This window comes from Pseudoliparis swirei, chromosome 7, assembly GCF_029220125.1.
Source record: "Pseudoliparis swirei isolate HS2019 ecotype Mariana Trench chromosome 7, NWPU_hadal_v1, whole genome shotgun sequence".
NCBI lineage: Eukaryota > Metazoa > Chordata > Actinopteri > Perciformes > Liparidae > Pseudoliparis > Pseudoliparis swirei.
The window spans coordinates 21,412,315-21,424,820 of record NC_079394.1 but is presented as its reverse complement, the minus strand read 5'-3'; the positions used below and the strand labels follow the sequence as shown (position 1 = coordinate 21,424,820).

General features: G+C 43.1%; 1 protein-coding gene across 1 annotated transcript in view; it reads left to right on the top strand.

Annotated features, from left to right (window-relative positions):
• stpg2 (sperm-tail PG-rich repeat containing 2) overlaps window positions 1-12,117 on the top strand; it is a 58,274-nt gene extending 46,157 nt beyond the window's left edge. Inside the window, exons 12-14 of the mRNA XM_056418029.1 lie at window positions 1,732-1,847; window positions 11,437-11,613; window positions 12,084-12,117. Of these exons, the coding sequence (XP_056274004.1) occupies window positions 1,732-1,847; window positions 11,437-11,580 (260 nt within the window). The 3' untranslated portion in view covers window positions 11,581-11,613; window positions 12,084-12,117. The remainder of the gene's footprint in view (window positions 1-1,731; window positions 1,848-11,436; window positions 11,614-12,083) is intronic.
• Window positions 12,118-12,506: the final 389 nt, after the last annotated feature.

Here is a 12,506-nt window from a genome sequence, read left to right as displayed (position 1 = left end):
ATCCATCAGTGTCTCTCTCTCTCCTCCATCATGTGTGTCTCCTCTGTACATTTAAAAAAATTAATATGGGGTGGGGGTTTCATTAATTGTATAAACACTCTGAATAAACCCCTATGTGAAGCTGTAGAAATTAGTGTTGACATAGTGTTACCATCATCTATCTATACCGACACAACATTAGCCTGAAAAAAAAACGCATGTTAGACAAAATGAAATTGTTGAACCGGCGGGTTAATGTTTCCCAAGTGGGTTTCTGCCAAATGCGCGGGTTGCAATGGGTTTGAATACCAAAAAAGTGGATGTATGCGCTGAATATCCAAGTGGGTAGCTTTTTGATGAGAGTCAGAGCTCTGGGGAGGGACGCCGGCGCCTTCCAGGCAGCCGCTGCCTGGAGGGGGCTCAAAACTCTATTACAGCTTCTTCTCGAGAAGACGGTGTCGAATGCGTTGAGAGACCAGAGCCAAGCAGAAAAGGAAGGGGGGTGGGAGAGAGAGGGAGAGAAAATGCGACCGCCTCCGAAGAGAGCCAAAGAAATATATATGCTTAATTATATGTTTGTGTAGTCATGAACTACAGTTACCTTTTGGGTTAGATAAGCACCTATAGCATTCTTATTGTAACACTGTGTCGGACCACTGATTGAATATTTTCCTCATCACCTTTTATCGCACAGAATACAATCCGTAGCCGTGGGTTCCATTAAACATTTCAAAATTGATTGTAAAAGTTATTTCTATAACATGAAAAGTTGAGGTTTTATGGTTTTTATAAGGTTTATGTTAACAATGTGTTGTAATGGATAACCCCCTGAGGTTTAGTTTCTTCATTTCTAGAACAGTACTTTGAATGAAAATTGATTTGTACAGGGTTTGTTTTTAGCTGCAGCCCCATGAGTATATGCATGAGTGTGTGGTTAGTGCCTCTTTGGTTGTTTGTTATCAAATCAGCAAATATGATGCACATGTGCTCATGTACATGTAGACCTGCTTGTATGTTTCATTCTATTTACATAACATGGGCACTTTTTCTAAAAAACTAAACATAATTTCTAATCCCTGCAGAGTTTTTGGTTGATCCCACAGTTTACCACGTCTTGGAGCTGGACAGCAGGGTGGTTCAGTATTCTGATAGTCTGAGCTTTGAATTTAGTTCAGGCAATTTCAGTTACATTAAACTGCATCACATGAAAAAAACTAACACACCCTGTCAACTCATTTCTGATTCATACTCTACAATGCACCCACGCTGTTGTGACAATTGTTGTCCAAGATGTATGACAGGGAGCAAAACATCAGGGTAGCGGTTTACATACTAGCGAAAAAGCATTATTACCTTTTAACCTTGAACAAAATACTTCATCCCAATCTTAATACCATGGCTGATTTAAAAAAAAAGCAATTCTACATCATCTGCCAGAGCTGCTTTGCTGAAGACCAATTTGCATTGCCAAGGGCAGCATGTGCAAAAAGTTATAAGCTTTAGCTTCGACCAAAAGTATGTAACTTACCTCAACCCACAAATGTGACATGTAAAAACGTGAATGAGTAGCTGTGGTGAAATAAAGACCTGGGATGCCCACACCTCTGGTTTCTTGCATTCACTGAAGGTCACAGTATGCCCTTCTATAAAGTACCTTCACAGTGTCTTTAAAGTTCTTATGGGCCTCTGTTCAAGCAGCTTAATGTGAAATTATGTATTTGGGTGTGAATTAAGTTTGCATGTTCTCATCAGGCCCTGGCCAGTACAACCCCAGTTTGAAATCCTTCCCACAAATGGCTCTGATCTCCTCCAGAGAAGATCGATTCAAAGACTCTGCGGATGCCAACCCTGGACCAGGTGCTTATCAGGTAACGCTGTTAAAGTTGTGCTCTGTTGAAACATTCTTGGTTCCCAACACACTCCCAGTCTACATGATGACTCCTTGAGCAGCCGACATTCAGTATATGGATGTGTGTGTCCTTGGATTTTAATTAACTGTACGAGTAAGAGTGAGAGCATGATGAGATGGGTGTGTGCGTAAACAGACCCTGTTTGTGTGTCTGGCATATGCAGGAGAGGCCACAGATATATGTCTGACATTATCTCCTGTTTTGATCCTGACAGAGTCTATCAACTTTCTCTCTCCGACCTTGAGCTGTGCAGAAGAAATTGATTGCTTTGTCAGAAAAATCCAAACTTCGATACATTTCCGTGGTTTCGATCAAACTATGCTGATGCAACACGAGGCTGACTGATGCAGTTTCCTGCTCAAGGCAGCTTTTCCCTTTGTGGGAGAAGTACTTAATTGACCTGCCTGGTTAAATTAAAGTGTTAAAAGTGAGTGCATGTTGTTTAATGCAGCCACCTTAGACTGCTGACAGAGACAAAAGCACTTTATGATCGAGGCAGAATACAGCTGTAATGGAACCTAACAAGAACCTAATCTCTCCTTGCTCCATTTCTGTGTGTTTTAATAGGAAATACAGCTTTGGGTTACAGCTGCAGGAGTGTGTGAGTGAGTGAGTCTGTGTGTGTGTGAGTGTGTGTGTGTGTAATGATTGGAAGAGCTAATGTTGCTTCCAGTCCCTCCTGACTTTGAGTGCTGAACATCAAAGACAAAACTACTGAGTTTGAGTTAAACCTCGCTACGGAGTTCATCATCATGTTCACGTCCATGGGTGTAATGTCATCACAGGGCTCTTTCTTCTCTTCTGTCTGTCTGCCTGTCTCTCCATCTATCTGCTGTCTGTGTCGATTCATTCCCTCTACTCTCCCCTCTGTCATCCCTCTGCAGTTCCCTGTCTCTGTCTCTCTGCCTCTATGTCCTTCTCTTCTCATTCTCCCAGATTCCTGATTGTGATGAAGGAAAAACTGTTCACCAACAGTTGAGATTACAGTCCCTATTGCCGGGTACACACCATATGATTATTGGGCTGATCATTAACATGGTTTGGGCTCTACAACCAATCGTGATTGATAGCTTCTGATAGTTTTACTGCCCTTAATTCAAATTTAGATCATTTTCAAAAAATGTGACATTTTCATGACAGGATTTGGGACCCCTACAATCATGTATTGGGTAAATTATACAGTGAAGCATAGTAAACGTGACAGATGTCAGGTTATAATTGCCACACTGTATGCATACCTGCTTGAATATGACTGGACATGACAGGAGTCAGATGGTAGTCAACCAGCCTATGAATGAAGCGTGACATTCCTGCTGCCTGAACTTACACAATGCTCCGTTCCACCGCATCAGGTTTCAGTACAGAGCAACAACTCACTAAGTTTCCCTACACTTAGCTATTTCCAGTTATCTCTTCCCCCTTTTCTCTGGAAATTGCATCATAAATTAGCATGATGTGTGTTCTTGCTGCATTTCATTGCTTGGATATGATTGGACGGTACCAGTCAGCTGGTAGCTCGGCATCTGAGCCGCTGATTTTGATGGATGAAGAAAGCAGCTAAATGCCGGTGCCATTGTGTTGCTATTCTCTATTCCACCTGAATTTCACTTCACTCTTATGAAGTTTATTCCTTTCCAGCTTTCTCTTTTCTGCAGAACTCTCTCTCCCTCCATCCACCAGCTCTTCTGATTTAGTTTCTTTATTTCTTTGTCTTTTCTGTGCATTATGGAACTGATTATGATTGTTACCCATTTCTGCTGTGACACTGGAACATGAGCGATTTGTGTTCAATTGAAATTGTGCTTCTTTCTGACCACACTAATAGAAATCCTGTGCATTTTAATCAGTGTGAATAATCATTATTACATGCTTAAGCTTGGTAGGTCCCAGCGTGTGAGTGCGGAGTGTGTATCACTTTGTAAGTACTACGCTACAGTAATGTAGGCAGAACGCAGTGCATATTTCTTCCATGTAAATTTAAAAAACCTCTTTCGTCCTCCGTAGACATTTGCTGATGGTGGTTTTCATCACCATTTGCTGTGTTTTCTGCTCTTCATGTCCCTCTCTTCCTCTCACTTTGAGAGGCATTTCTCTCTCTTAAGGGGAAACTGGGGCTTTTTCACTGACAGCAGCCAGTAAAACGGTTGAAGTATCTCATACAATCCACCACTTATCTCCTCTTCTAAACACATTTTCCACCAAGGCATCAAATAAAAAGTAAAATCTAAATTCTGCATGTTGGCTTGTTAAGTGTTTGTCGGTAGTCACTTCAGTCAAAGCAGAGTGTAGAGTTAATGTTGGGAGATTATTTGCTGAAAATAAAAATGGGTTAGTTCACGTAATTAAGCTAATATCAATGGCCCCTAATGTAGAACTTAATTGCAGACCAATATTCAGGTCCCAGGGCCCTCGTTTTGATTCTGCCACTGCCTGGCTGAGGGCTCTTCGTTTGTTCCTCCCGCCTTTTGATGGGTGTTATCTGGGTGCTCCAGTTTCCTCCCCACAGTTCAAGAAGAACAAGCAAGTCTGTCTCAATGTTTCAGCCCTTTGATAGACTGCCTACATTTCCAGTGTGCCCAATCTGGGCTGGAGGAGGCCCCAGCCCTTCTCAACAGGATTGTTTGTACTGGAGCACTGTAGATAGTGGTCGGCCTGAGCAACATATCCAGGAAATCCACTACACATCCAAGCAGAGCTGATAGGTGTTATTTATCTACAAATGGCAGCCGAAATGTATTTGCAAATGTCCCATCAAAGAGCTACAGAGACGAGAAGTATTGCGCATCCATAATGTCGAGGGGCCCAACAAACCCTGGGTCCTATTTCTCCCATAAGTCAACTTGGTAGTGTCTTAATTAGACCTTCTAACCGGACATGTACCCTTCACTTTGTAACTGCAAACTGTTTGAAAAACACCCCTTCTGTTACAACGTTTAAGTCTAAAGCTGATTAAATAGTCGGGGCAATTTTCTGAATCTTCGAAAAGCTCCCTGCAGAGTCACTTAAACAATTAAACGGCTGTTTTGGTTCCCTTCATGACAAGTTAAACCAACTTGTATGGGTAGAAATGCTGAAAGACCCATTCACTTCACACAAACAACGCACACTCTCATGTGATTTGTGACAATTTCACATCAACCTGTGATCACAATCACAACACTCTATTGTTTTGTTGTTCTCTCTTGGACTTGAGCCCAGATGTTGATGTTGGGTTCATACATACGAGTTGTGTTGTCTGACGCATCATTGCTCAAATTTAGCTTGAGGAGGTTCGGCCCTCGTTCCCTCCAATGTAACGCATGTCAAACTAGAATGGGCACTCGGTAGAGCGCATACCTTCACATTTCACAAGATTGGGCATTGAATTATGAACATGTTGGCATTAGTTGCATGCCAATTGGATAAAAATTGACCCAATGGTAAAAAGAAGATTTTGACCTTTTCATGACCTTGACCTTTGACCCGATTGATCCCAAAATCTAATCAAATGGTCCCCGGATAATAACCAATCATCCCACCGAATTTCATGCGATTCGGTTTAATACTTTTTGTGTTATGCGAATAACACGCATACAAATAAATAAATAAATATACTAGAATGGGCACTCGGTAGAGCGCATACCTTCGCATATCACAAGATTGGGCATTGAATTATGAACATTTTGGCATTAGTTGCATGCCAATTGGATATAAATTGACCGCGCTATGGTAAAAAGAAGATGTTGACCTTTTCATGACATTGACCATGACCTTTGACCCGGTCGATCCCAAAATCTAATCAAATGGTCCCCAGATAATAACCAATCATCCCACCAAATTTCATGCGATTCGGTTTAATACTTTTTTACTTATGCGAATAACACTCATACAAATAAATAAATAAATAAATACACAGCGATCAAAACATTACCTTCCGCATTTTCAATGCGAAGGTAATAAATACACGGCGATCAAAACATAACCTTCCGCATTTTTTATGCGAAGGTAATCATTGATTACCTGCGTGACTGTGAATCTATATGACACTATCGGCCGTGCAGAGTTAAAGAAGAAGAAGTGGCGCAGGGAGGGAGGTAAGGTAGCGGTAAAGACAAGCAGGCAGAGTTTCAAGTTTCAAGTTTCAAGTTTTTATTGTCACATCCCCTTTTATACAAGTATAATCGGTTCGTGAAATTCTTATGTGCAAAACACCCGACAGCAGTAGCAGACTAAAAAAAGAATAAGAATGAGAATAAACTATACAATATCCACACAAAAAAAAGAAGAAAGTATTAACAATATATATATAAAACAATGTGATAGAATATACATCATGGCAATATATATATAAAACAATGTAATAAAATATACACTTTTTGAGACTATATATATATATGTATATACATACAATATATATATACAATATATATATATATAAACAATGTAATAAAATATACACCATGGCCATAGATATTCACAGAATATGTTCTGGTGTGTAGTGTTAATGAGGGTCTCAGTCCTTGTTCAGCAGCCTGATGGCCTGACTGAAGAAGCTGTCCCTCAGTCTGTTTGTGCGGCACTTGATACTGCGGTATCGCCTGCCTGACGGTAGAAGGGTGAACAGTTTGTGGCCGGGTGGTTATTGTCTTTCATCATCCGTTTGGCCCTGGCCACGCACCGCTTGGTGTATATGTCCAGGATGGAGGGAAGCTCACCTCCAACGATGTACTGTGCCGACCGCACCACCCTCTGTAGTGCCCTACGCTCCAGGGCGGTGCAGTTCCGGTACCAGACGGTGATGCAACCTGTCAGAACACTCTCGATGGTACTGGTGTAGAATGTTCTGAGGATGCGGGGGGCCATGTTGAATTTCCTCAGTCGCCTAAGGAAATACAGGCGTTGTTGGGCCCTTTCACCATGTGAGTGGTGTGCGTGGTCCATGTGAGGTCCTCGGAGATGTGCGCCGAGGAACTTGAAGCTGCTGACCCTCTACTGCAACTCCGTCTATGGAGATGGGGTGTGCTCTCCTCTCCGCTTCCTGTAGTCCACGATCAGCTCCTTGGTCTTCTTGGCGTTGAGGACGAGGCTGTTCTCCTGGCACCACTGTACCAGTGATCCAACCTCCTCCATGTAGGCTGTCTGGCCGTTGGGTGATCAGCCCCAACACTGTTGTGTCGTCAGCAAACTTGATGATGACGTTGGAGCTGTGCATGGCCGTGCAGACGTGGGTGTACAGGGAGTAGGAGGGCTCAACACGATCCCTGAGGGGCTCCGTGTTGAGGGTCAGCGGCTCTGAGTGGTACCGCCCATCCTCACCACCTGGCGGCCCGACAGGAAGTCCAGTATCCAGCTGCACATGGTAGAGAGCATGCCTAGACCTCTGAGCTTGCAGTCGAGCTTGGCGGGAACAATAGTGTTGAGCCCTCAGCTGTAGTCCACAACCAGCATTCGCACAACAGTTCCTCCCTCCAGGTGGGAAAGGCGGTGTGATGCCATGGCAGTGCGTCGTCGGTGGATCTGTTTTGACGATATGCAAATTGCCATGGGTCCAGCGTGGCAGGCAACATGGAACAAATGAAGTCCTTGACCAACCTCTCGGAGCATTTACTGACAATCGAGGTGAGGGCTACGGGTCTCCAGTCATTCAGGCAGGTTACCTTGGGGTGTTTGGGGACAGGCACAATGGTGGACATCTTGAAGCTCTCAGGAACAACAGCCTGGGACAGGGAGAGGTTGAAGATGTCTGCAAGACTCCTGCCAACTGGTCTGCACATGCTCTGAGGGCGCCCGGGATGTGGTCGGGACCTGCTGCCTTCGGATGTCCACCCGCTTGAGGGCTCTGCGTCGGCCTCTGAGATGATCAGCAGGCTGGTCTCCTCGGGCGGCGCTGCCTTGGCGGGCTGCCGTTCACGTCGAACCGAGCAAAGAATGTATTTAGCTCGCCTGGGAGGGAGGTAGAGGAGTTCTCTTCACCGCTGGTTTTCCTCTGAAGTCCGTGATTGTCTGTAGCCTTCCACACCTCTCACGCCATGGCTCTTGAGCTTTTCCTCCACCTTGTTCCTGAACTCCCGCTTGGCAGAGCCGATGGTCTTACGGAGGTCGTGGCGGGCTCTTTTGTATTCCGCCATATTCCCGAGTCAGGCGGTGTTACGGCGTGCCGAGTGCAGCGCGAACATCGCCATTTATCCACGGTTTCTGGTTGGGATAAATCCGAACCGACTTGGTAGGAACAACGTCATCTATGCATTTCTTGATGAACCCGGTGACTGAGGACGCGTACTCACTGACGTTGTTGTCCGGCGCGACCCTGAACATATCCCAGTCAGCACGTTCAAAACAGTCCTGTAGCATAGACTCCGATTGGTCCGACCAGCGTTGTACTTCCTTCACAGCGATTGGTTGCTGCTTAAGCCTCTGCCTGTAGGCGGGAGTAGTTGGATGGGCGGTGGTCCGATTTGCGAGCGGTGGGCGGAGGAGGGCTTTGTATCCATCCCGGAAGGGAGTGTAGCAGTGGTCAGAATCCGCTCCCCTCGTGTTGCTTTTATGTGTTGGTAGAACGGAGAACTTTCTTCAGGTTCGCTTTGTTGAAGTCCCCGCCACAATGAAAGCAGCCTCGGGTGTGCCGACTCTGCTCGCTGATCGCCCGTAGAGTTCCTTCAGCGCTATGTCCGTGTTAGCTTGGCGGAATGTACACAGCAGTTACGGTGACTGCTGTAAACTCCAGGTAGCCAGAATGGTCGACACATGAGCATTAGGTACTCCAGGTCCGGGGAACAGAACGACTTGAGAGTATGTACATGACTTTGGTTGCACCAAGATCTGTTTATCATGAGACATACCCCCTCACGATCTTTACCAGTGTTTAAAGGATGGATGAGCTCATAGCCCAGACACCATCACGGCTGTACGTATGCATGCTCTACTTCATTCTCCTAATAATCTATTCCACATGTGCAGGCAGGACAGCACTGAACTGCTGATGACATCAAGCCCTCCGTCTATAAAAAGGTGTTTTGATCTTTCTCTCCCTGTGATGGTTTGACCCAGAACACTACAGGAATACATTATTACACTTAAAATGACAATGTTAATCTTTTCCCTACCATTTTTAACCATTTATAACCTTTACCCTTTATGAAAAGCGAACCTTACCCATAGAGCTAAGAGATCAGACTGCAGTCTAAACAAATCAATATTGTTACGACGATGACAAACGACTTATTTTGTTTTCGAGGATTCAGATATGAGGACTCTCTGCTTCTGTCGTGTGAATTATGTGTGTGTCGCAAAACAAGGGCTTCTCCTTATGTGTGGTGAACGTGCAAGTGTGCGTGCTTCATAATTTGCATCCGTTCTCTTGCTGTGTGTATATAGGAGGAAGCTTTGGTTGTTGTGCCATGCACTGTGTGTGTGTGTGTTGTGGGAAAGACTTTGCATCCAGCCCTCTCTCCTTTGTGACTCTGTGCACACTTGAACACGTCTACATACCAAATAGCTTCATCACAAACTCCCCGCACAGATCTCCTTTTCCTTCGCCCCTCTGTGACCTAGTGAAACATCCAATAATCTCCCTTATTATTGCTATGCTGGTGGAGTCGTCACTTCCAAGAGCTCTTCCACGTCTTCCCGACCTCCTGGGCAACCCTGAGGGTGACCTGGAGTTGAACTCGCAACCCTTTTCCCACTAGGATCAATACTGAGATCTGAGCGGCCCCGCCAATGCACCTAAATCCTGCTGTGGTACCTCTGGCATATTGATTTGTGTATGTGTGCTGGGAAACTGGGGGGGGGGCTTTTGTAACAGAAGAAGTAGATTATTCAGGCAATACCTGTGTCTGTGTTGGATAGGGGAAGGAAATATATCACATTGGGTGGGTTTGCATACAGATGCAGCGATAATAATAATAATAATAATAATAATGATAATACTTTTAATTTAAACAGTGCTTTTCTAGACACTCAAAGACACTCTACAAAAGGCATAGACAAACAGAACAAAACTAAATAGAAACACAACGAACCAACAAAACAAACAAAAGAGAACATTTCGGGTTAAACAAAAATAATGTTGGCTTCTTAGCCTCTGTGTGTGTGTGTGTGTGTGTGTGGGTGTGTTTGCGTGTGTGTGGGTGTGTTTGTGTTTTTTGTTTGGAAGATATTTTTAAGGTCAAAGCTTGAAGTGAATTTAGACAACCACAGATATCCAAAAGTCTTCTTATTTTTGGTCAGGGCATTTCATGTATTTATTACAATCAGGATGTGATGAGAATTTCACTAAATATTACAAAAAGTGTTTTTGAAGCAGGTTAATGACCACTTTTCAAGCAGAAAGACCAGTGTTTTACTGGTCTTTCTGCTAGAAAAGTGGACATTAAAAGCAGTGTTGGTAATCTGCTTTGTTTTGTCACGTGAGTTGTTTAACCCTCCTGTTACCTTCGGGTCAATTTGACCCCATTCAATGTTTAACCCTCCTGTTACCTTTATATTTACTGACATATTTTACCCTTGGGGTCAATTTGACCCCAGCAATTAAAACCTCCAGAAAATTATTAGAATTAATATTGTTTTCCAAGTTTAAGTGTGAGGTACTTTATGTTTGTTTGTTGACTACCTAAATAGCCCTTTAAATATATAAAAAAGTTGATATTTCTTTTATGTTTGACACAGTGAAAAACCGCCTGGGGTCAAATTGACCCGAAAGAACACCGACATTAAACATTGAATGGGGTCAAATTGACCCGAAGGTAACAGGAGGGTCAAGACCTTTTAAGATGACGGTTGTGATGCAATACATATTGTATTTGTTTAGTTTTTACAGTCCAGTGACAAAGACGACAAAGACAAAATCTGAGGCAATATGTCTTAGTTGAAAAGTCTTTTTTGATAAGAATATATTTCATACTATGGTTGACTTAACGTGTCTCAAAGTGAGAGATAATTTCTCAGTTATGTCAGGACACTCCATTCTTTGCAAAAATACTCCTTTTAGTGTCTTTGCTAATTCTGTGTAACCACCATCAGCTTGACATAAAGAACATATGTACGACGACTTCATGCTCATATCATGATAAATAATAATGCTAACTGATGCTAATGCAGGAAGAGGCTGTCGAGGTGGAGAGAGTTATGGACCACCTGTCGTGAGAGAGGTTGTATGATGTAAGGCTCCATTCTTCAAAAGTTCTGTGTTTTGGGGACTTCCATTTTCTTGAAGGTTATTGTTAAGCAGGTTTTTTAGAGGCTGTTGGCTTCAATACAAAGTTTATGGGAAGTTTTATTAGATGGACAAATGTAGTAAAAAAACTTGGTGATTTGTGGAAAACTCCAAGAACTGCAGAGTACCGGTACTCCTGCTTTAAAGAAAAAGGACAACTTCCCCATCGTTCCCCATTTTAGCATACTGGCTGCCATCCATTTATTTGTCTGTGTTTCTTTCTATATTTCGAAGTCTTTGTTGCTATAGAATATGTCCGACTACAAGCTTGTGTTTACAACTTTTAGACATTTGTCTTTTCATACCGAAACATGATCATCGTCCCTCCTCTCTGTTCTGTTTGTGTCTCTGCAGTTGAGTCCAGGCCTCATGAACACCGTACTGAAGGGCACCTTCAACGTGACGCTCAATAACCCTCTGGGCTCCCGCTGTTCCCCCCGTGTGGCCCCCGGCCCTCTTACGGCCCACAACTGCTTCATCGATACCAGCACTCCTTAGTGCTCTTTGTGGGTCAAAGTTTAGAGGGGAAAGGTGAGTGGGGTTAAAGGTCAATCTTAAGGTCATCACATTTCAATTCATATTCTATGGAAAGCTTATTTTTCATGAATATGTATGCCTCTATCTATTTCTGTTGAATATATAATAGACAATGAGTGAGCTTATTTTCAATTATTGAATTGTACCATTACTAAGCTTATTAATTACATGAACAGAAGAATATACTTTCATTTTGCAATAGTTATATGTAAAAGAAAGAATATTCTATTCCCCACCACTATTGAAAGCTACTTTGTGTGTGTTGAAGCTCAAGATTAGCCATCAGATAGCAACACACAGTGGATCCCACGAAGTGTTCTTGGTGATGGGATTCAGTGTTTCAAGTGTTAGAAATTTCTCTCAGTTCATTTAGGAATCAGAGTCGCGAGTTACTTGTGATGTTTTTCTTTTTAACATTAGAGCAAACTTCTGAAAGATTAAAGCATTTTCTTTTATTGTTTCAGGCAGAAGTTTGGAGGAAAATGGCGGCTCCTTTTTCAATGTCCCAAAGTAAAATACCTCCAGCTGATGGTTCCCTCATTCTTTGCAGTAATGACAAGATTGACAAACTGATTCAGCTGTTTTTGTGGATCAGTGCCCTCTGCATAAACCCCTTTGCTAATCAATAACAATTAAAAAGCTATTACTGTGAATATTGCCTGAAGTTTTTTGAAAGCATGTTTCTCTTGATGTCTCTTTGTTTTCCTGAAGCAGCATCAAAAGAGCCGATCTGACAAAGATTAAATATGATGAGAAGAGATGTTCCTGTGCCGCTCATACTGGATCATGACAGGAAGACTGGGCACGCGGTACCACGGGATCATTAGGCTTGATTGAAACTCACTTATCCTTTGGTGGCCAAGATTGTCAAAAAGCATGTTTTATCG